Below are 25,837 nucleotides of genomic sequence, written 5' to 3' on the forward strand. Positions count from 1 at the left end.
CAAGAACAAGGCGTTCATTTAACAACAATAACAAAAACAGTGAGGATGAAAACCGGACAGTCATCATAATGAAAGGCCTAAAAGCAAACTGTGACTTCCCTAATAAGGCAACGACCAAAGTTGGCTCCCTGGTGGGTGAGCACCAATACGATTAATCAGTCTGTTTTCAGTTTTCTCATGACAGCAATATTAACAGTTTGTTTTATTCTGTTTATATGGTGCTGACAGGTCTTCAGCATGCTGGGCCTACTTGCTGGAGATTAATGGTCACTCTTATACAGAGGTAACAACCAGGCAGGGAGAGAATGCTTTTTACGACTAGATAAGAACAGGATTCTCTTGCTTTTTCCTGTTCCCCTATTGCCCATCAACGCCTCCTTCTTTTCATTTCTATCATAACTATGATTAGTAGTTCGTAGTAGCTTCAACTCACTGTCTAAACACCCCAGTTTAGAAGTTATATCCCCAGGAAAAATAAAGGGAACCTTAAATTGCATATTGATTTTGGACAATCTTAATCACCTCTAAAGGTACTGCTAACTAACTTCATTTAAAAAAAAAAGTTGGATTCCATAAAAAATAAACGTGAGGTGGCCTCTGATGACGGGAATTCAGGAATTTTAGCATAGTAGGTGGGTAACAGCTCCACTTTGTATCTGTGGTTATCTTTGTAGACTCTGAAGAAAGTAAAGAGCTGATGTTAAGGGTGGCCCGGCTATGGGAAGTAGGGACAACACCGAGAAGATCTCTTAGAGGTTTTTTACTAAATAGTCATATTTCAAAATAAATCCAAAAGAAAGCTCCCCTTTCCTCCCACCTCTTCACCCCACTACCACTCCCAGTCAAAGGGAAAAAAGATGCAAGAGAATTGCTTATTACTGGTGTACTTTTCTCTACCTCAGGTTGGGGAGATGGTAACCCCACACATTATTTTAGCAGTATTTAAATACAGGGAAACTTAAATGACAAAAATATACTGTAGGAACCCATCAATGTGCCTCCTCTAGGGTTGTGTAGGAATCATCATTTCATTGTTTGCCCTTAGGGAACCTCCTACTCCACTCATTCTATGAAACAACAGCATGGATAAGTACTCACTGCATACCCAGGAACTGCAGGCTTTGGGCCTGGTTCCAGCCAACTTCCCTTGCTCATTCCACTCCTAACAGAGTAGCAAAGAGGACAAGGGGATTGATTCTAGTAGTGAGGACATCAGGGAGTGAATTTTAAGTGGATCCTTTTAACAAAGATTTTAAAAGACAAAGAAAACCAGAGGCAAAACATTCTGGGATAAAAAAGTATTAATAATACAAATAGAATTTATTGAGTGCTTACCAAGTATGAAGTACACTAAGCACTTCAGCTGAATAAACCCATTTAATTCCCACAATGGAATGCATTGAGAGAAGAGTTAAATAATCATTTGTGCTTGAAGTATAGGAGATTTGAGAGAGAACAGAGCAATATATTGGGCTAGATAGTGGCAGATCTTGAATTTCATACTTGTACTTTAATAATATATCTGACATGAAGGTTGGATTAGAGAGGGAAGAAACCAGAGTTAGATAGAACAGTTGGAAGGATATTACAATACTTCTGAGACTCGAAACTGGTGTGCTAGGACTGAAAGGGAGGGGAAAGATTTGACAGATAACAAAATTTGACATCTAATTTTTTTTTGACTGATTAGATTTGCTCTTTTATTTATTTGTTCATTCATTTGTTTATTCAACAACTATTTTTGAGGGTATGGATGGGTCAGACACCATGCTAAGTGACAAACAGGGAAGTAAGAAAATGAAGAATCTGAGAATGACTCCTTCTAAAAGGCCTAAAGTGGTCTAAAGTGACAGTGTGGTAGGACATCCATCCATCCTTCTTGCCCTTCCTTCCTCCTTCCATCTAACCATCCAATACTTATTGAGCATCTACCTTGTGCCACATACCACACTACACAATGGTCATGAACAAGTTCAGAAAAGACAGGAATGAAGATAAAGAAAAAAAGATCACTGCCTTCATTCCCACAGTCTTGGGATCACCTTGTTTCTAGAACTTCCCTTTCTTTCCTGGTGGTCTGGCCATAAGGCCCAGTACATGGTGGTAAACCACCAAACTGCTGGAATAGCATAGGTATTCTTAGTTATCCATATGAAGAAAGAACTCCTATTTAATTCCCAAATGTATGTTATGATTTGGCATATTTTAACCAAAGCAAAACATCATAGCAGAAATGTATATAACCTAATACCCACATGTAGATTTTAATACCTTCAAGATATATAAGCACAGAAAAACAGCCTCTGAGCAAAGCCAAAAGGTACTGAAAATAATAAAGTTAACAAACATACTTTGATCATTTAAAGAATATATATTTTATCTAATACAGTTGGTAAATTTGTTTGAGACATATAATTCTATTGCCAACCAACGAAATCCCTGATCTTTTAAAATTAAGATTTGCCTAGACATTATAAGAATAAATCCTGTCCACTTTCTAGTGCTTTCTGAAAAACAACTAGGTAATAAAATGACTACTATTGAGAAGTATTTTGCTTTACAGCAGCTGCCTTTTCATTATTATTTTATGAGAGCTGGTATGGATATTATGTATAACTTCAGTATCTAGATTTTTTTTTTCCAAATGTCTTCTTCAGATGCCTGGGGTTATGTCAGTTTCTTTGGATCTAACTGGATCTCAAACTGCAAACTATATCATTTTAATAGTTTTCAAATCTGATGCACATTGGCTTACCTCCAAAACATTTACCATGACTAATGTATGCTGCTGATCATTTCTATTAAAACAAAAAAATTAAAAAGGTATTTTTAGGGACTTATGAACACCATGAACAAATTATTTCAAGTATAAGCTAGTTCTCATATGCCAAGGGTGAGAATTTGAATGCCAATAAAATCTAACTGTAAAAGAAGGAATTTGATGAGAGCAGGCACATTTTAACTTCATTTTTATTTTGAGGACCTGTGTCTGGTTTGGACTTGTGTGTGTTATGAACTCAGCTATGGAAAAGCATCCTGAGCCAATGATAACAGGCAGGAAAAGACAGACTCTCCTGCCTGTGCCTTTTAATCCCATCTAACAAGTTTGGGTATTTGTTTCCACAAGTGTAGAAAATAAGATTTCAATAGCCACCTCCTTATTTCCCACTGAAAAGAGTTTTTAGTTTTGAAATATTTCAAACATTCTTGCTTTTACTGATGATAAATCGGAACTGAAATTGGGGAAAATATTAAACCTCACATAAGTGATCAATGAAGATACTCCCATGAGTTAACCTATAGAGAACTCTTCACTGTCCTGGACACTTGATTGACAGGCTAAAGCCTTCAATAATGCTAGGATGTTATGTTCATTTTGCTTGGCTCAACCCAACAGAGGACCTCAGAGGAACAAGTCCAAGATGAGCCAAGAGAAAGCCGATCTTGGAGAGGTGGGGAAAGAAGCACAGAATTAGAGTTGGTCCTCATTGGAAAGGCCCTGAAAGATCTTCTACCACCCTCTCAGGGCAAGGAGAAAAACCAACTGGTGTTGCGCAATGTTTATGACTCTTACCTTCGGCGGAGATCCTCTGCTACTGCTGCCCGACAGCTGAACAAATAGGCCCGAAGTGACTTCAGCCGCTGCCTCAGTCGTACTATGGTGGCCAGTGGCTCAGCGTGCAGGTAGAGCATGGGGTTCTCTTGCTGGATGTCGATCAGGGGCTCTTCATACACATACTCCAGAAACTCTTTGGCCTGCTTAGACACCTACAAAACAAGCCTCTGCAATCAGTTCTGGCAAATCATCCAGCTTTCCGGAAAACATCTATCACAAAATTGGAACTGAAGCTTAAATATAATGTATAATTATTAGTTTCTGAACATGGCCAAAGGAAAAATAACAAAAAACCATAGCTGAAATATAAATTTTGGCTTCTGTTTCTTCCAGAAACTCAACTGGTTTAAGTAACCTTGGCATTAAAAACAATTCATTAATTCTGTTTCTTTTTTTCTTTTTAAAGAACCAACTTTTGGTTTTGTTGATTCTATTGTTATTTTAGTCTCAATTTCATTTATTTCTGCTCTGATCTTTGTTATTTCTTTCCTTTTGCTTGCTTTGGGGGTTAGTTTGCTGTTCTTTTTCTAGTTCCTCCAGGTGTGCAGTTAGGTCTTTGATTTCAGCTTGCTCTTCTTTTTTTAATGTAGCTGTTTAGGGCTATAAATTTCCCTCTCAGCACTACCTTCACTGCATCCCGTAAGTTTTGATATGTTGTGTTCTCATTTTCATTTGTCTCAAGACATTTACTGATTTCTCTTGCAATTTCTTTTTTGACCCACTGATTATTTAAGAGCATGTTGTTTAACCTCTACATGTTTGCGAATTTTCCAGTTCTCTGCATGTTACTGATTTCCAGTTTTATTCCATTATGGTCAGAGAAAGAGCTTTGTATAATTTCAATCTTCTTAAATTTATTGAGACTTGTTTTGTGACCCAACATGTGGTCTATCCTGGAGAATGATCCATGAGTGCTTGAGAAGAATGTATATCCTGCTGTTTTGGGATACAATGTTCTGTATATGTCTGTTAGGTCTAGTTTATTTATCATATTCTTCAAGTTTTCTGTTCCCTTATTGATCCTCTGTCTAGATGTTCTACCTATTGATGAGAGTGGCTTATTGAAGTTGCCAACTATTATTGTAGTGGTGTCTTTTCTCCCTTCCATTTCGCCAATGTTTGCCTCGTGTATTTTGGGGCACCCAGGTTAGGTGCATAAATGTTTATGAATGTTATTTCTTCTTGGTGGATTGCCCCTTTTATTAATATATAATATCCTTCTCTGTCTCTTAATAATACTTTTGCATTTAAAGTCTATTTTGTCTGATATTAGTATAGCCACCCCAGCTCTTTTCTGGCTTACTGTTTGTGTGGAATATCTTTTGCCAACCTTTCACTTTCAACCTATTCATGTCCTTGGTTAGTCTAAGGTTAGTCTCCTGCAGACAGCATATAGATGGGTCATATTTTTTAATCCATTCAGCCAATCTGTGTCTTTTGATTGGGGAGTTTAATCCATTAACATTCAGTGTTACTACTGTAAAGGTAGTACTTAATTTAACTATTTTATCCTTTGGCTTTTATATGTCATATCTTATTTTTGCCTCTTTTTTTTTTAAACCCTTTTAGTTACCCTTACTGATAATCAATTCTGTATCTTGATTGCAGTGGTGGTTACAGGAATCTATACATGTAATAAAATGACATAGAACTGTAAAGATGTATTTTAACAATGTCAATGTCCTGGATTTGATATCGTGCTATAGTCACCTAAGATGTAGCCAATGGGAAAACTGGGTGAAAGGCACACAGGACCTCTCCATGCTGTCTTTGCAATTGCTTGTAAACCTCCAATTATTTCAAAATAAGTAATAAATAAATAAAGATAAATTCATAAGACCTACTAGCAGCAATGTTTATTTTAAAAACCACATATATATCATATATATATACACATTCATGTATATATACATCTATAGATATATTTCATAACACTTTAAAAATGGGTAAACCATTCAAGTATTGTAAAATTCAAAGGACTGAAAGGATACTCTCAAAAATGTTTTCAAAATGAATAATTTGACTTTCCAGAAAACTGGTTCAAACATACTACTTCAGTAACCAGAAAGGAGTTGCTTTTATTAGAACAAGTCTAAGCTTGGGCTGACTCTGGTAATATATACCCCCAACTCTCTATGTACTTCTGGGTAGTAAACAACCAGACTATGAAAGTTGATCGTAAAAAGTTAGACATCAGTAGAAATAATAGTGCATTGGAAACACAATGCAACAGAGATACAGAGGAAATAGCTTAAATAATCCATAATACAAGGAAATTTTTAATGCAATCTTTACATACCAATTCACTGATAATAAGATGTGCATTGGCTAGTGATATATAGAGAGTAAGGAAAAAGGTTGCTTCAGTTTCTCATTAAGGAAGGTAAAACCTTTCCAAAAAGTTTCCACCAAATCCTGTCTAATACTGGGAGAAGGCTGAAATTCAACATACAAAAAAGTAGAATTTTACTTACTAAAAAGAGAATTGAAAATCCACTATGCTTTATTCTCTGGCTAGAAGCATATTAATGGAGATAGGTAGGATATAGTTCCTACTCTCAAGGGGCTTACTATTTAGTATGAGAAATATTCAAAATGAAAACTACATGTAGTATGTAACAAGTCATCTGCTACAAGAGAGGTATGGACAAGGTCCATTGGTAGCTTAAAGGAGAAAGAAACCAACTCTCCTAGGGGGCAGAGGTGGAGTGCTAGGAGCCAGGAAAGGCTTGGAAAAGCATGTGACATGGCTCTGAGTCTAGAAAAATAAATAGAAATTCACTCGGTAGACAGGGATGGGACAGAGGAGAGCACACCAGGCAGACACAACCATGAAGACCCCTCAATATGTACGTCATGATTAAATGTAAAGCTATCGGATGTTGATTTAAAAAACAAACTTCGTATACACATCTATAAAATTCAAGATTTATTATTTTCTTTTACTATAAAGCTCATACGTAAGTTTATGTTCCTTGTAGGGATACAAAAAAAAAAAAAAAATCAGTTCTTTCCCTAACAAAAGTTTCAATTCTTTTTCCCTTATAAGTAATTTTTATTTTAACAGTTTTATTCACACATCATAAAATCCATCCAAAGCGTACAATCAATGGCTCTTGGTATAATCACAGAGTTATGCATTCATTACCACAATCAATTTGAGAACATTCTCATTGCTCCAGAAAAAAAAAAATCCCATACCCCTTCTACTCTCTTATTATTGCTGCTTAGCTTTGTTACAGTACCTTTGTTACAACTGATGAAAGAATATTACAATATTACTGTTAGCTATAGTCCTTAGTTTGCATTAATTGTATTTTTCCCATATACCATTCTATTACTAACACCTTGTAATAGTGACCTACTTTTGTTCTAGTTCATGTGAGAACTTTCTTATATTTGTATAATTGACCACAGTCATTGTCCACAACAGGTTTCACTATGTTGTACAGGCCCACTTTTTATCCTCTAGCTTTCCTTCTAGTGACATACATGATCCTAAATTTCCCCTTTCAAACATACTCCCACTTAGCACTGTTAATGACACTCACAGTAATGTGCTACCATCACCTCTATCCATTTCCAAACATTTACAATCAACCGTATTAAAGATTCTGTACACCTTAAGCATTATCTGACTGATTTCCAACCTTGTTCTATCCCCTGGTAACCTGTATTCTAGATTTGAACTAGAGTTTGCTCATTATAATTAGTTCATATTAGTGAGAACATACAATATTTGACTTTTAGTGTCTGGTGTATTTTCCTCAACATATTTTCCTCAAGGTTCATCCATGTTGTTGCATGCATCAAGACATCATTCCTTCTTTTTTTTTTTTTTTTATCTTCATTTTATTGAGATATATTCACATACCATGCAGTCATACAAAACAAATCGTACTTTCGATTGTTTACAGTACCATTACATAGTTGTACATTCATCACCTAAATCAATCCCTGACACCTTCATTAGCACACACACAAAAATAACAAGAATAATAATTAGAGTGAAAAAGAGCAATTGAAGTAAAAAAGAACACTGGGTACCTTTGTCTGTTTGTTTCCTTCCCCTATTTTTCTACTCATCCATCCATATCTCATTCCTTCTTATAGCTTATAAGCAATTATTTTTGAAGCACCTGTTGTGTTGTGTGATCTTATGGAGTCCTACAGTTACAAAGAGTTGGAAAGTCAGAGAAATTTACAATCTCTGCAAATCCAGTTCATAAAGAGGCTAGAATTAGTCAAAACCCCTGACTACTTAACACAACTGGGAAAAACAAAACAAAACAAAACAAAAAAACAGCTACTCCAAGGTGATAGGGCAAAATAATTCTCACTTATTTTTGAGGCACACAGACACAGGAACATGACAAACACTGTTATAGCCATTAGTGTTCAGTGGAGGATAAAACAGGCATGGCCCTGTCCACATGTAGCTCACAGTTCAGTGGGAAAAGACAGAATTGGATTTAAATAAATATTTACCTTGTTTAAATATTTGTCATACATAAATATCTTAAATGAGGGGAAAAAAACAGATGGTGTTTTGGGAAATTCAGTACAATCCACTTGAAACTATTGCTGAAAAATGACACACTACACAATTCAATTAGTCCTTCTGGCTCTATTGAGCAGTGTTTATACTGAGTGAGGGCCCTGCTGAAAGGGTAACAATACTACCTTTTAGTAGGTGAACAGAAGGACAAAGGGCACCGGCCAGTCTCCCAAGCCTTAAAAGGCTTTTCTCCTCAGGTGGTACTTGAGCCCAAAAGGGAAAAAAAAGTATTTTAAAGAAACAGTAAAAGCATCAAGACAAGTGGGACAGCTACAACTGACATCAATATTCATAAACTGATATTACTAAAAACTAAAACAGAGTTAGTTTCAATAATGTCTAAGGTCCTATCTTCACAAAGTTATTAACTAAGGTTAACCATACATAGCTTATCAGTACATCTGCTGTCGTGTTGAGCCATTTTTGGCAGCAAGGCTGAGCACATGCTCAAGGTTTTGAGAATCAACCACTTACAACCATGAAGGAATTTTTGAGAGAACTCAAAATTCGACATGAAATGCTATTTTTGCAAAATAGAGCATTGTATCCCCAGTGGTTTCCTAAGTTCTAAACGATCCTCCACATTGGCATGAGGATTCCATTTTCAAATTCAACTGTAATTAAAAAGCATTTTTTAAAACAAAATGTTAAAAAATATATAATTACTCAGAGAAGGAAGTCAATGATATTCTTAAGTAACAAGGTTTATGTAACGTTCTTCTAGTTAATATAAATATTACACAAGTAATAGATGAACACTGAATATATTCCAACTAAAAGCTACTGTCCTACTTCTTACCAACCAAATTATGAAAAACATGAAAAGCCTGATAGCTGTTTTTGGTGCATATGAAAACTCAACTCCTAGTCAGCTGCAGAAGGATGAGATCAATACTCTTTGTTTTTTTTAAAAAGGAATGGTTTTAGCATTCTTCACATTCACAATTCTTTTTTTTAATTACTCTACCATAAATTATCTGTTCATCACACCTTAAAAGAGGTGATCCGATCCCACTGCCCAATTAAATTAAGAGTAAATGGGCTGCAAATAGAAACTAACCTATAAATGTAATTAGGCAGTGTATTGGTATGAAGGCTCCCATTAGATTTTTTTTGATTTCAAAATTTCTAAAGTTTACAAACACTCTGTACCCACCAAGCAACAATTCTCCTTTTCCTCCTTCCCCCAGCCCTTGGTAAACTCTAATCTACTCTCTGTTTCTGAGAAATTGCTATTTCTAGATATTTCATATAAGTGGATTCATACAGTATTTTCTTTATGTGCCTTGCTTATTTCATTCAGCATAATATTTTCAAGGTTCATCCATGTTGTTGCATGTATCAGAACTTCTTTCCTTTTTATGGCTGAATAATATTCCATTGTGTATATGTATCACATTTTGTTTATCCATTCATCTATTGATCGACACAAGTTGTTTCCATCTTTGGGCTACTGTGAATAATGCTGCTATGAACATTTGCATACAGGTTTTGTTTGACAACCTGTTTTCAATTCCTAGGAGTGGAATTTTGGGTCTTTTGGTAATTCTACATTTAATTCTTTGAGGAACCACCACACTGCTTTCCACAATAGCTGTATCATTTTATATTCCCACCAGCAGTGCAGAAGGGTTCCAATTTCTCTGCATTCTCTCCATACTTGTTATTTTCTGTTTTTTAAATAATAGCCATCCTTGTAGGTGTGAAACAGAATCTCACTGTGGTTATGATTTGCATTTCCCTAATGGCTAATGATGTTAAGCATCTTTCCATTTTCATTTTTTACTATTTGATTTTAACTCTTAAGCCAAAAGTTCAAGTCTAGTAGCACTTCATTTATCTAGAAGTCACTTATTTATATATTTGTTTACTGTCTTTCTTCCCTCATAAAAATAAGAGTGTTCAAAAAGACAGGATCTATGTTCTCAGTGCCTAGAACAGGGAGCAAAATAATTGCTCAATAAATACTTGTTGAAAATGTGGTACTTACACACAATGGAATACCACGTGGCAGTAAGAAGGAATGAAGTCATGAAACATATGACAAAATGGATGACTCTTGAAGACATAATGCTGAGTGAAATAGGCCAGGCACAAAAAAAGAGAGATATTGTATGTTACCACTAATGTGGACTCTGTGAAAAATGTAAAATAAATGGTTTATATTGTAGAATGTAGGGGACCTAGAGAGAGACAGCAAATAGTGAAGGGGGAATGATAATTTAATAAGAACAGATAAGTTATGGAGGATAAACTTAATGTTATGGGAATGCTCAAGAACAACTACGGTTTGTTAATTTTTAGGGGGTATGGTAAGAACAAGTTGGCAGCAATGTGGTTATTTTAGGTTATTTGTTTTTCTTATTCCTTTGTTTGGTTATGGTTTGTTAATTTTCTTGGGATATGGTGGGAACATGCTGGAAGCAATGTAGTTATTTCAGGTTATTTGTTTCTTCTTATTCCTTTGTTTTGGTTTTGTTTGAAATGTTGTTTCTTTATTGTTTGTTTTTTAATTTTTTGATAAAGTTAAAAAAAATGAATGAGTGTAAAAAAAGGTAAATAAGTAAATGAACAATGGGGGGAGGAAGGGGATGGAATGTTCTGGATGTTCTGGTTAATTTTTATTTTTATTTTATTTTTTTGGAGTGATGAAAATGTCCAAAGATTGACAGTGACTTTAAACTACATTTTGTACATTTTGGAGGATTGTATGTTATGTGAATATATCTCAATAAAATTGCATTAAAAAAATAAATACTTGGTGCTCTGGTTTGCTAATGCTGCCATTATGCAAAATACCAGAAATGGACTGGTATTTATAAAGGGGGTTTATTGGTTACACAGTTACAGTCTTAAGGCCATAAAGTGTCCAAGGTAACATGTCGACACTCAGGTACCTTCACTGAAGAAAGGCCATTGGCATCCAGAAAACCTCCGTTAGCTGGGAAGGCATGTGGCTGGCATTTGCTTGCTCCCAGGGTGTGTTTCAAAATGGTGTTCTCCAAAACGTCTCTGTATCAATTTCTCAGGGCAAACTCTGGGCTAGTACCTCCAAAGCATTAGGAAAACTCTGCTTTCAACGGCCGTCTTCAAAATGTCTCCGTAAGTTGCAGCAGCAAGCTCCTTCTGTCTGAGTTCTTACACAGAGCTCTAGTAAGCTAATCAAGGCCCATGCTGAATGGGTGGGGCCACGCCTCCATGTAAATTATCTAATCAGAGTTATCACCTACAGTTGGATGGGTCACATCTCCATGGAAACAACCTAATCCAAAGGTTCCAACTTAATCAACACTAATACATCTGCCCCAACAAGATTGCATCAAAGAACATCACATTTTGGGGAACACAATACATCCAAACTGGCACACTTGTTGAATAAATTAATGAATAATTTACAATGTTCAGACAGTGACTTTAAACTACATACTCTTACTTTAAATACAATTCTAACTGGTTATTTGTTTCTAAATTCACAATATATTAGTGTCAGTAAAGAAGGAAAGGGGAAGGGCAGCTAGAGACAGCTCAGTGACAACAGACTTGACAGTTGGCATCCTGGCACTAAGGGAAGAAAGAAGCCTACAAGAAGATATGATGTAAAAGCATAGTATACAACCCCAACTGAGGGCAATTTGGCAGTATCTGTCAAACTTACAAATGTACATACCCACATCTAGGAAGTAATCCGCAGATATTCTCACTCATGAATGGAAAAACTTACATTTAAAATGATGTGTTAAATTATTCTTTGAATCACTACCTATAATTGCAAAATATTGGGAAAAACCTACCTGTCCATCAAAAAGGACTGGTTAGATAAATTATTGTGTATGTTATATGTGTGTTTATTTATTTATTTATTTAAATGATTCATGGTGGAATACTGAATGGGTGAAAAAAAAAAAAGTTGAGGAAGATTTTTGGACATACATGGAAACCACTGCAAGTGTAGGGTGTATACTATATTGCCTACTGCCATTTATGTGTAAAAAATGCAAGTAAGCAAAGTGTCTTGGAAGGATAAACAAGAATTTGTCTGTTGGTAAGAGAAAGGGTGGGTGGGAGAAAAGGGTGTGAGGTAGGTTCCCTCTGTGTATGTGCCCTTTTATACCTTTTGAATCTTAAAATTTGTGAAAGTACATTATATTCAAAAAAGAAGATGAAAAGTATAGCAGTACAAGGCAATTTCTTTAGGCAATATCAGCCTCCCACACTACATTAAACTTCAAAGTGTTCTATTACAGGACAGAACAATCATTTATATTTATAACTACAATTGTAAGACATTAAGAAGGGGTTAATTTCTATACCGATTTTGTTAACAATATATAGAGCTAAGAGTTAAAATTTAAAAATGGTTCGATTCCCAAGGAGATAACCATTCTAAACTGTAGAATGCCATATTCTCTCATGAATCAGACAAGTGATTCATGATCTGTAGTCATTAAATCAATAATAAGCAATGTTCTTTCCATGATTACCACAGTAATTTGTAAAGCATATCTAATATAAAGAATCCACTCAATATATTTTCCCTGGAACATTAAAAAATTTACAAAATTATAAAAGTAATAAAATAACATCACTGAAACTTTGGAGAATAAAGATCAGGAGAGGGGGAAAAAATCACCCATAATTCCTACCACAGGAAAATAACCATTTATCACCTTGGTAGACTGTTTCTTTCCAGTTTTTTTCCTCCATCTGTATTGTGAAAACTCATGGCCAAAGTCTTAATAAACCAACCCTGACCATAATACTTCTCAGTCCTTTGAAAACAGGCACTGGGGGCTAATGGAGGAAGAATCAAGAGACCTTAAATTTAATTATGATTTGTTCTCAGAATCTCCAAATGATGCTGATCAAGTGGTTTCCCCCATCAGCTAACTACTCTACAGCAATACAGGGGCAAGACAGCTTGCTTTGAGTGACTTTTGAGATGTAGAGGCAGGAAATGGTTTATGTAACATGGAAAACCCCTAGTTAAATGGAATGTGAACATTCAGGTTAGCATACAAAAAAAAAAAAAAAAAAAAGCACAACTAAACTGAACTATTTAGGAAGAGCTGAGGCTATGTTGAATTCCCCATCATCTTTTGTCACTCTTGATTTTTTTGAAAGAGGGGTTTGGGAAAAATCATCTTCAAAGAGAATTTCATTAGAAAATGGCTATAGAATTTGAAGATAGTGTTTAGCTGCTAGGTAATCCTGGAGCTCAACTCAGTCTGTAGGATATACACCGGAAAAGAGATGATATCCTGCTTTAAAAATAATTAGGATTATTATTACTCCAGAGGGCAGACAAGGAAACACTCAAGATGACAGATTTCATTCTGCTCTGCAAAACCATTTTAATGGATATTCAAGCCAGTCACGTACTTGCTATTAACAGAATGATGTCTGGTCTTGGAAACTGATAGGTCTGAATTGATCCTCACAATTAGGAGTATTAAGTTAAATCCTGGTGTCTGAACAAAGACAGACAGACATTGGACTAAATGGAATATAGTTTCTTAATGCCAGTGAGAGATGATCCAGATAAAATCGACCAGCTCTGTTCTTGCCTTTAAAATCTTGCCTGATCCACTGATCTCTTGAGAAGGAAAGGTCTGACAAAGGAGATTTTCCTCATATATCACATAGATAAAGTGAGTGTACCTAAAATCTTCAATTGGTTACCTATCCCCTCAAAATCAAACCTTGTTGCTTGAATGACCACCAAATATCTGCTTTACAAAATGATTACAAGTGTCAGTGATAGCTGTGTTGATAGTTTCAGTGGCCTTAAGAACTCAGTGCAAATGGAATTGGATCTCCCCTTCCATTTCATGTCTTAATAAACCATGTCTACTTTTCTCACCTTCCTCTTTCAGTGCCACCTTTTCTACTTTAGCTCCATTAATTGGCATGTATTCTGCTTGCATTCCCACAAGCCTTAGCTCTCACCAGATCACGGGGATGGGACTGCCTCATCCACTTGTTCTCTATGCACCTCTTTTAGCTGTCATAGCCCTGCTTCAAGCAGATTAATCTAAACCACCTAAACCAAGCTCAACTAGTGTTCTTCTCCTCTGAATACATTTTTATCTAACACACATGTGGCAAATATATTTATAGCCTATATTCAGAGTGTCAAGTACAAGATACAGAAGAGAGAATGATAACTCTTTCTGGGAGAGGGGAAGGAAAGAACCAGGAAAGGAAATGAGGTTTTATCTGGGGTTTAGGATTTGCCTTGCCTGGGTGAGGGCAAGAAGAAGAAAAAGAAGTGTGAAACAGCATGAATGACTGGGGAATAGGAAGGAGAGTGGTTTTAATGAAGCATGATTGATTCTGGTGGGGGAGTGGGGTAATGGGTAAAAGGACTAGAAAAGCAGGCAGAGATCAGAAAAGATCTCGCATGTCAGGCTAAGAGATTTGTATTTATCCTGTATATAATCATAATTAAAGGCTGTCCTTAATTGCTTATTATGTGCCATATACTGTACTAGGTGTTTTCTGTGACTTGTTCATTTAAGCAAAGAACAACCTGAAGTAGGAACTATTACTATCTCCATTCTAAAGGTGAAGAAACTGAGACTAAAGGAGGATAAGAAACTTACCAAAGGTAAGATTAGGATTTTAAAAAAATATTATGCCAACCAGAAAGCACAAGACTTGAAGGCAGAAGGCATAATTAGGAGACTACTGAATTTCTTCGTGTGAGTGATACTGAGGGTTCAAGTTAGGTTGGTGGACTGGGTTTGGGGTGGAGAGCATGATCTCAACCAGCTGAAATTAAGCAGTTGATTCTTGTTAATTGATTAGTCAGGGCAGGTGTGACAGAAGGAGGACCATAGGCTATCTCCTAGGTCTGGCTATGGTGACTGATGGGGCCATTCATCAAGACAGGTAATATTGTACTCTGAGGGAACATCTGGTGAGGGTGATGAAGTCAATCTGGGGTGTAATGCATTTGAGGTGCCCACAGGACAGGCTTCATTCTTTCATTCATTCAGTATATATCCCTGCTTACACACTATGGGCCAGGAACTCTGCTAAGTCACACTCCTCGTGCCCAGGAAGCTAACATTTATAGAGAAGACAGACATATGATGACAATGAAAATAACTTCCATTCATTGGGTGCTTATTACAGTCATTGTGCTAAGAGCTTTTCTTATATCATATCAATTCACACAACTCTTTTAGGTAAGCATATCAATTACAATGAGAAAAAAATGCTTATTTGGCACATATGTGCTAGACACTGTTCTAAGTACTTAAGTACATGTATCAAGTACTAAGTACATACATTAACCCATTTAACCCAAGGCAAACCTAAGATGTAAGTATTATTATCCTCATTTTACAGAGGATGAAGTTGATGCACAGAGACTAAATAACTTGCCCCAAATTACACAGTTAATAAGTGACAAAGCCAAGACTTGAATTCAGGCATCTGGGTATATTTTACACATTAGGAGACTAAGGCTTGGGGAAGTTACATAATTTGCCCCAACAAATCAAGCACCGAATGAGAGGTGAGGAGACAAAGTTCCTGCTTTTAAGCCCCTGAATAAGTACACTTCTAGAGACCCATGCATGGCTCAAAAGAAAGAGCTGGCAAGCCAACAAATGAGGAGGGGTGGGGAGTATCAGGGAAGGTTTTACCAAGGAGGACATGCTTTCATTAGTTCCTAAGAGGAGAAGTGATTCCCTGGATTGGTAGAAATAGCTAGTGCATATGTGCAAGGATGATCTCTAAACAAGAGACAGGGACCATCTTCTTGCCAGATAGGAGTGGAAGCAGTAGGATAGGTATTTATATTCATATCTCATAGCCTCAATTTTCTCCTTGAAGAAGGAGGCTAGGTAATATGCTGAGAGGGACTTGGAAAAAGGCATTCTGAAGATAGTGAAGGTTTGGATGGTTATTGGGTAGAATAGGAGACAAGAGCTGCCCAGGATACAGAAAAGCACATGAACAAAATGACCAATCACAAATTCACATTCATTTTGCTAGATATCAGTAGACTCCAAATATTGGAAGCAGGCAAGGTATATAGGTCCCTTCTGTGCCTACCTTGCTCATAGTGGTATATTTACAATGAAAACAAGTCTCAGAAACAATAGGAAACAAAAACAGTAAGTCCGTTTTTTAAGAAGCACCTTGCATGGAAGATTTATGAGGCAGATGTAACAATATTCTGGCAAAAAAGATCAGAAAAACTTCTAATTAGACCAGGCAACAGAATTCTCTGTTATGTGGCAGGACACAGGACCATATCAGAATTCCAAGCCTTGAGTGCCACTCCAGTGGGGGTTAGATTCCAGGCCTTGCCAAATTCTTCTGTCTTGTTTACGCAAGGGTGGAAATGCTGTACAATATATCTTAGCCAATCCATAAAGCTTGAAGAGCACTAGAGCACTAGGTTGAAAACTAAAGTTGAAACATCCTTCAGGCAATTAAATACTTAGATCTGGATTTCAGCAGCAAAACTGGAGCTGGAAGTAAATGTGGGAATGATCAGCATATGAATCATAGTAATTAAAACCATGGAAGGGAGGGAAGGAGACAGCCCAAAAGAAAGAGTATAAAATGCGAAAAGAAAACAAAAGAATGAACCTTAGAGAACTCCAATATTAAAGATGTGGGCAATGGACATGGAATCAGAAAAGATAATTCAAAAGGAAAAGTTAGAAATAGGAGGAGAGTCAGGAATTTACCTTCAAAAGCCAAAGCAGGAGAATTCAAGGAGAGTGTGATGTACTTGGTCAAACAGTGTATCCCAAAGAAGTCCAGTAGAATAAGATCCAAAGGGAGGAGTTAAGATTATGAGCAGAGGTAGAAGGGATAAACCTTCCTTAAGAGGAGTGAGTTTTCTTCTGTGGGCTGGACAGAGGACAGTGAAGATTGGTGTGGATACAAAGTTTGTACGGAGGTTGATGGAATTTTTGCCTAATTGCCCCTATTTTCTCCATGAAGTAGGAGGTAAAGGCACTTCCCAGATAGACTGGAGCTGGGTTTTTAATCTCTTTAGGATCACAGATACTGAAATAAAAGAATCTGATCAAAGCTGCTGAAGTAAATGGAAGAGAATTTCCATAAACTCCCATTACCACGTCTACTGTGCCCACAGACTCTGCCTTTTCTCTTATTTCATGCTCCAAGCAAAGGCTACCCCCTCCAATTCTTTACAAGATCCCAACCCTCTCACCTACTCAACCACATCATTATAGCAATTTTCCTTTCTTTCCTGGATCCTGCACATTAGTTTAGAAAATATGCTGTTATTTCTTCCATTAAAAAAGAAGTCGAACCTAACTTAATCTCAATTCCCCTCCAGTTACTCCCCATTTCTCTCCTTCACTTTATAGTAAAACTTCTCAAAAGAGTTGTCTGTTCTTGTCTCTCATTTCTCTCCTCTTATTCTATGTTGAACCTACTCCAATCAGATCTTTGTTCTCACCACTCTGTTCAAATTGCCCTCATTTAGGACAATAATTACCTCCACATTACTAAATCTGATGATCAATTTTCAGTGCCCACCTTATTTGACCTAACATCATCTTTTATATCTGGAAACCCTTTTTTCATTTGGCTGCTGGACACTCTGGGACCCTACCTCACTGGTCACTCCTTAGTGTCCTTTGTTCATTCCTCCTCTTCTCACTGACCTCTTAAGTTGGACTACCTCAGTGCTCAGTCTTCCTCTTCTCTTCTAATAACTTGCATTTTTGTACCTACCATGTCTGCTTTTTGAAGTCCTTGGCTGTTCTCTCCAGTTGTTAGTAGTTACTTTTCAAAACTGTTAGCATATACCTCTGTTTCTCATTTGCTCCTTTATTTTTTAAACAAGAGTCCTGATGGAGGCTTGAGGGTGCTTAGGGCACTGCTTCCTGGCTGTAGGCCACACCCAGAAGTCTTCATAGCTTCTCTCAAGGTTCTAGTTCCGCGGGGCTGGATTTGCTAGAAGACTAACCTTCACATGAGTAGGAATGCTACTTTATTATTTAAAAAATACCTTGGATTATATAATTAAATATTAATCTTTAAAAGATCACTGGCATGCTCATGCAAGTACCATTTTCCCATTTTTATCCTCCCATAGTGTTGTGATGTTGGAGATAATATCAAATTAGGTTGAACAGTTGAGGAGACTCTCTTACATAGAGTTAGAATTAAAGGAGCAAAGAAAAGCAGGGTTGGGAGATGGAGAGTCCAGGTGGTCTCTGAGTCTCTGGTTCCAAAGCTGTCCTGAGGATAAGCTGCATATATTCCTGCCTTTGGGGTTTGTGAGACATTATGTTACTCTACTAATGAAGTCTCCCCTTTAGCCCCACAACTGGGATTTTGATCCACACAACATTCTATAAATATTTAAGATTAACTACTGCTTGTTTTTTTTCATTTAATATGTATAGATAAAGGCTTTTATAACTATTTTAATAATAATGATAATAATAACAATAATAATAATAATAATAATAAAAGAGGCCTCTATCAGAATTCTCTTTTAATACCTACAGTTAATTATCAAGGCTCAGAAGTAAAAACTGCCATATATTTTTTAATGAAGAAATAAATAAGAGACACAGTTAAGAAGCCTTTAAACTGAGACAATATTTTAAAAGTATTAGATAAGAACTTGTAGATTTTATGAGACTACCTAATCAAGTTTGATTCAAATTATATCATTATCTTTATGATCCACCTGACAACATACGAACACCTGAATTGTTATTACTAAGTAAGCACAATTTTTGTACCTACCTTATATTTAGAAGTATCCCAGTTGTGGACAATGCGTGCCGGGATAAGAAAACTGTCATCCACATGGCAGCTGTTGCAGTAATACCACCCACTGTAATTGCACACCTTGGCTTTCCCATTGGAAAGGCCTATGGATCGCTGGCATCCTGTTCAAGGCAAAAGAAAAGAATCTATGATTCTTGTTGTAATTTTAACACCACAGAACAAGATCACAAAACTTTCAAATTATATGGAAGACTGCAACAGGACAAGAAGTTGCAGAGAATATACGTATGGATGTGTCCTTTTCTTCCTAAACTGACAGTCTCCACCCCTTTGTTTTCTTGGGAATTACTGTTAACTGTCACCTAACCAGTCTTCTGTTTCTGGTCTCTTCTGCACACAGCTGCCAGACATCAATCTTCCTACAATCCCACCTTTTTTCCCTCATTTCCCTGCTCAGAAACTACCAGGAACTTTGCTGGGGGCTTCCCACAGACAATCTTATTTAACCTTCCCAACATCTATGAGGAAGATATTATCAGCTCTGTTTTACAGATGAATAAATCAAGGATTTAGTGAGTAAGTATGTTGTCAGAGGTAGAGTTTGGATTTGGCTCTGAGCTTGTCTGATTCTAAAATGCTTACGTTTGATCCTCTTAACGCGGTCACCTGCCTCTCAAAGCATCCTACTTTGTTAATATCCCTGTTAATATATGTTTTCCATTCCAAGAATTATACATAACACATGTGTTCATATATGGACTATAGAACAGAGTTTAATGGAACTTGAGATAGTCTAGAAACTCTGGGATATTGCTGTTTCCCCAAATCAGGAGTCAGTCAAATTGACTTAACATGGAAATGACACTGCATAGAATTCAATCTTTCCTCATGATTTATCTTGCAGTAATTCAACATTATCACTAAAGTTTAAATTCTCACCCTATAACACTACAAAAATAACTTTAGGTTATTTTAGCTTTTGGTTGCTTGAATTTTGGATGTAATAACAAATAAGTAAGCATTTACTGGAAATGTGTATACATGCTCTAGTAGGTACTACTGGGTTCATCAATCTATAATTTTAATAACTTTTTAAATACCTCTATTACAATTTTCTAGATACAGTTTTCTATATAGGCAATATTAAAATATACAAATATGCACCATAAGAAAGCATATAGTCTAAAAATGTTTATATCAACCAGGCATATAGGTCAAATGTTCATGCTGGGGGTTCAACTATATGAGCTACAAGTCCTCACCACTCTGCACAGGTCTCCAGGCTCATGAAAAAGAGAAAGGATGAATGAGCATGGTTAGGGTTCACCATCTTTCAGGTTTTAGTTTAGACACATACAACAGCACATAACTCCTAACAGCAGGGCAGCACATAAAACTACACCTAGTGTTTGGGCCACATACTTTATTTAGAACCAAGTTCTCCTCTTGGTACTGAAATCACCCCTAATGACCCAGTAGTAGGTTTGAATCCATTTGTATGCTTGTAAGTGCTCTGGATGCCTAATGTGCCAGGAAGCCTGGGGCACATGGAGAGCATGATCCATCAACTTCTGTAGTCCTGCTTCCTCACCTCAAAATAAAGAAGTGAGCCTAAATCTGTGGTTCCCCAAATTCAGTGAGCTTCAGAATCTTCAGGAGATGTTTGTAAAAACTGTTGTAGACCTCCAGAGATTTTGATTCTGTAGATCTACATTTTTAACAAGTGCTCCACCACCACTACTCAGGAATTCTGCTGGATAAAAGCTGAGGGCTGCTCCCAGATTTCTAGGTGACCTTCAAAATCCCTCTAATCTTTAAAATTCTGATTTCATTTAAGAAAAGCACAGAAGGCGTGCAGACTGCTCAGGAAAAAGTTCTTAATTTGTACCATAGTTTACCTTCTAGGCTTCCAAAATCAACATTTCAGGTCCTCAGTCAATTTCCAAGAATTTGCTATGAAGAAACAACCTGAGTTCATTTTATGAGTGTTTTTCCAGAGCATTCGTTATCCCCACTGGGTAGTATCCTATTCGACTTAGAAAGAATTAAACTTTTAACCCCCAAATCCAATGTATATACACTGGACTTGTCAATGAAAGAACATAGATGGTCAGGAAGGAAGATCAGAGGTTAGTTAGTGGCCTAATGTAAATTATTTTCTAAAAAACAACACACACCATTTATTTGAAAAGGAAACACCCATTCTTTCAATTAACTGCAAGATTTCCTTTTTTAATATCATACTAACAAATCATGGGCTAAAAAAATGTCTGAAACAATTTCCCATAAAGATACACAATCTGGGATTTCACTTTATCATTGTGAGCTTTTCAACAAGGAGAAAAAAGTGTTTTCTTACTAATGGCTATTACGAAAACACATTTTTTGGAGGGTGCCAAAGCTGGACTCTGAAGAGTTACATTATGGGAAGAAAACTAAAGCTGCAAAGTAGAGACAAAAAAAATAATTAATTGAAATAACTAATTAGAACTTATTTACATATTTTATTTTTGGGTACTTTCAAACAGACTTTTTAACAATGTTTCTGAGTTAAAGAGCATTTGTAGTAGGGAACACTCCACATGTTGGATCAAAGCAAAGACATTCTTCCCAGTCTCTTTTTCAAACTTTTCAGAGAGTGCATTCAATTCATAGGAACAAAAACCTATCTCACAAGAGAACCCACTGGCCTTTTTTTTTTTTTTATTATTGCTTCCCATCCCACTTCAAATCTTTAATGAACACATGCTCTGAAGAGCTTTGCTTCCCCTCCAATATACTTTTGGAAACAGATGTCACCATTTAACCAAAATCCTATTTGCTGCTTGTAGAACACTTCCCAAATGGTTTTCATTAGAGACACCCAAAAGAATCTGTTGCTGGGGACTTAAAGTAGAAATTCTGGCATCATTCTTGACAAAGGCACAATCTTTCTTCTAACAAGTATACCTCGTTAGCTCAGCTGGCTGCAATGTGGTGTTAATGAAGCTGAAATCTTGAGAAGGAGCCAACCATCTTCTCTCTACATCGTGGCTACCAACTTCAGTCCTCCTTCCCCTGGTCAGCAATTGGAAAATTCACGGGTCATAAGAACTGTGGCTGGATCCAGGTGAATCTCTCTCATTAAGGAAAGAATGCAAACACATTCTTTATAAATGAGGATAAGTCATGTTTTCCTTTCCCATCTTTTAAATTAAGCTTTTACCAAATTTGGTAAGGTAAACCCGGTGTTTTATATTTGGAAGGTAGAAATGCTCTAAGAAAATAACAGGAACAAATGAAAAGAAAGAAGAGAAGGTGCCCCTGTAAGAGTGAGGAAAAGAGACAGTGTGAAAAGACAAATTTTCATTTGCCCTGTAAAAATGGGAAGGAAAAATAAAACAGGAGAGTTTCACACCCTCTTTTACTGTATGCATGGTGTAGGGAGAGGGAGAGATGCCCAAGGAGCAGAGAAGAGGGCTGTCTTTTCCTTCCCTCCCTTCCATCTTTCCTCCTCCCTCCAGTGCCTGGTATGGGACAGTGAGCTGTGGTAAGCAACTGTGTAAAATGTTGCTTGAAGGCCTGGACATTGATCATATGCTCTTGACACCAGATTTTCCAAAATTAAGAAAAACAGAAATGGCGATTCAATGACTTGCTATTTTATAAGAATTAGGGAAAAAATGCAAAGAACTCAACTTTCCTAGTTTATAGTCTATAACCACGGGCTCATTAACTGGTTAAGTGCTGAACATTTACTTTTTAAAATACAGTGTCACATCTTTAGTATACAATAGAAAGTTCTGTTTATTGAGCCTGAGATTAACACAAAGCTAGGTACCCTGTTTAAACTAAGGATTATTTGACACAGAGCAGCAGCAAATTTTGCAATGTGCCTTTGGTATCCATTAAATAATGGAAGTGAAGGCAAAGCAAACCTGGGCCTCAGATTTGTATCTTCCACTGTTGGAGGAGATGGGACTGAGGTGTAAGTGAGGCTGACTGCATGTGTGCAAACGGTTCACTCAAGACTGCAGTGCTTTAAAATCATTTTTGCCATAAGCTTTTTAGTCCCTGAGTGTGAATTATCTTCCCAGGGAATGAAACATTGATGGCTGGCAGGGACTATGCATACTTGAACATAATCCTGAAATGTATTAACTGATTGTTTCCAAAGCAATACTGAAATCCATTTCTGTTCATTAAAAAATAATTTTTTTCTAGCAGGCTTCAAGTTATGGGTCATCTACAAATGGCTTTTATAGCAGTGAGAGATAATATATGAGAAATTGTCACTCGTTGGCCAAAACTTTGACTCATAAAGTTCTACTGCATGAAGAGCTGACGTAAAAAAGCATAAGTAACACTTGGAAGGTGACTGTTCCTACTTTGGCTGAAACACATTTATGATAACAAAAGCTGACACTTCTAGAATGTACTACTAGGTCAGCTATGTCCTTAAGAATATAAGAGGTAAATGACTCCTCTTGGACAAAATGGATGTACCTAATTTAAGACCGGCTCTTTCAACACAGCAATATGGCAAGTGTTATGCCTGTAAAGTATTAGCACTGCACCTGGCACATAGATACATATTCTGTCCAGAGCCAGAGACAGAGACAAACAGATGAGATGCAAACTGAGACCAGCAGATGCCAATTGTCCAAGACAGAGGCAAGTCTATGAAGTGTAGCCAACAACTTGCAGAATTAAGGCAACTAAAGAAAGGTCCTTTTCAAATAATCCAGTCTGAATACTAACTGGTTCAGAATTTAAAGGTACTCTACAAGCTGTTAGATGTTTTTTTGCACTGAATACTTAAATAGCTAAGACAGTTTTGACTTTTATGGCCTATTTCATTAGGCCAGTATATTAACAGTACTGGAAGTATTATATTTAAATAAGAAATGAAGTGAAAATCTTATGTAAGGCAATTACTGCAGAATGAAAATATAAACAAAGATTTTTTCTATTGTTAAACTCCACAATGCTTGTTTGTTTTTTTAATCTCATGGAATGTTTTATTAGATTACAAATGGTGTGAAATAAATTAATAAACACAAGGTAGATACCAAATCAAATTGAGAAGTGTCCAGATTTATTGGTCTTTCAGGTAAACAATGATCGAGGACCCAAAGTCAATATTTAGTCAAAATTTATCAAGGCAGTAAATCTTGATTTTTGCTAAGGCAGGTAAGTAAATAGGTGCACCATTCTAGAGATTCCAACTACTTTTGTATCAACTAAACATCTACTTTGTGTTGTAAATATAATGATCTGTGACATAGATTTTCATTTCCAAAGTCATGATTTGAATTGTTGAGTTACTTAGTTTTTCTTATAATAAGATCCTTTGATATCAGCATTTATCATACTATAAGCTACAAAAAGTTTAATGAAATATTATACATTCAGCATCTAGTACATATAAATCAGTCTAAACTTAGTATATTTTTTTTCCATCCATAACTAAACTTTCTCATTTACTTCTGGGTCTGTCTGCTCTTTCCCCAAAGACTTTCAAGAAAAATGGTAAGTAATTTAAAAATGAAAATAATAAATAAATAATAAATGGATAAACAAACATAGGGTGCTTACTATATGCCAGGCATTGTTCTAGTCATTTTACATACACATTAATTCATTTAAACCTCAAATCAATTCTTTGAGGTAGAGTTGTTTTAAGTAGAACAGTAATCTAGGCTTTGAAAAGATTAATTGGCAAAAACAAAAAACACACCAAAAAAAAACACACACACAAAAACCAGAGTAGGATAGAACCGGTTTGACCTTGATTAGACAGTGGGCTTGAGAGTGGGAAAACCCAAGGTGGAAAGAGAAAAAGGAGATACAATGGAGATAAAATGCAAGTGATTTGGCAAATAACTGGATGTGGAGACCATGGGAAGGGGACAGTCAAAGACGTACATTTTGTTGTGAGCCTGAGTGACTGTCATGAGAAATCTATCAGTCAGAAGGAGCAGGTAGTTTGGTGAAGAAAAATCTTTATTTGGGGCATTAATTTTTTTTTAAAATAGAGTAAAAAAAAAAAACAAAAACAAAAACTGAACCACCAGATGCCTAAAGCTCAGCTATATGAGAGTGATTTCCCTTTCTTGTACAAATTAATTTGAATTGAATTTTTTGTTACTTGTCACTGAAAGCATCTGATATATTTAATATTCAATGATGGTTGATAAGGTTCCTATTTCTATAACCTACTATTTTTACTCGTATCTACCCATTAAGATGCTGAGGTCTCAGATTATAACTATTAGGTGATATGAAATAAGTAACATGCATTTCAGTAGCAGACACTTATTACCTTATAAAGAAGTGAAGAAAAGCTGAGTGAAGAGAAAAAGACATAGTTGGTAGATGTTGTTTCCTGATAGCACAGAAGTTCTTAACCAGAGGAGATTTTTGTGCGTGGTCTGGCCATATTTTCGGCTGTCACAATAGGGTTATCGGGAGGATGATGGGGGAATTTCTTCATCTAGTGGGTAGAGGCCAGGGATGCTGCTAAACATCCTACAATACACAGGACAGGCCCCCATAACAAAGAATTATCTGGCCCAAAATGTCAATAGTGCCACTGTTGGAAAAAAATCATGACAGCACAAAGCCAAGGGGACAAAATAAGAGTTCTATATACTGATCCTACTTAATCACTTTTCCTCTGCAAACCATGGATGTACCACCTATTCTAGGGAGGAGGAAAAGCCCTTTTTCATCAACTCTCCTTTCTTTCTAAAGAAGATGATTCATGCTGCTAGGTTAGTTTAGGGCAAAGAAGTGCAATGAAAAAGAGGGCTTGTCCACACTACATCACTATCTCCTAGACTACCTGCTAATAACATCTGCTCCAGGTTTGGGGCTCTTTTCTTCACAACTGAATCCTTTTGGTGAAACACTTCCCATGTTATCTGAAAAACAACGCAGAA

At 36.4% G+C, this 25,837-nt stretch overlaps 1 protein-coding gene across 5 annotated transcripts in view; it reads right to left on the reverse strand.

Moving 5' to 3' along the window:
• The window catches only part of PLEKHM3 (pleckstrin homology domain containing M3), a 259,523-nt gene that overhangs the window by 125,427 nt on the left and 108,259 nt on the right, over positions 1-25,837 (reverse strand). For all 5 annotated transcript variants that reach the window (XR_005218718.1, XM_037848979.1, XM_037848976.1 and 2 more), the window contains exons 4-5: positions 18,930-19,075; positions 3,575-3,768 (exon numbers count right to left, since the gene is read on the reverse strand). Coding sequence is in view for 4 of the 5 variants with exons in the window: in XM_037848979.1 (XP_037704907.1) it covers positions 3,575-3,768; positions 18,930-19,075 (340 nt within the window). In the remaining variant the exon portion in view is untranslated. The remainder of the gene's footprint in view (positions 1-3,574; positions 3,769-18,929; positions 19,076-25,837) is intronic.

The sequence above is a fragment of the Choloepus didactylus genome, chromosome 9 (assembly GCF_015220235.1).
Source record: "Choloepus didactylus isolate mChoDid1 chromosome 9, mChoDid1.pri, whole genome shotgun sequence".
In the NCBI taxonomy this organism is placed as follows: Eukaryota; Metazoa; Chordata; class Mammalia; order Pilosa; family Megalonychidae; genus Choloepus; species Choloepus didactylus.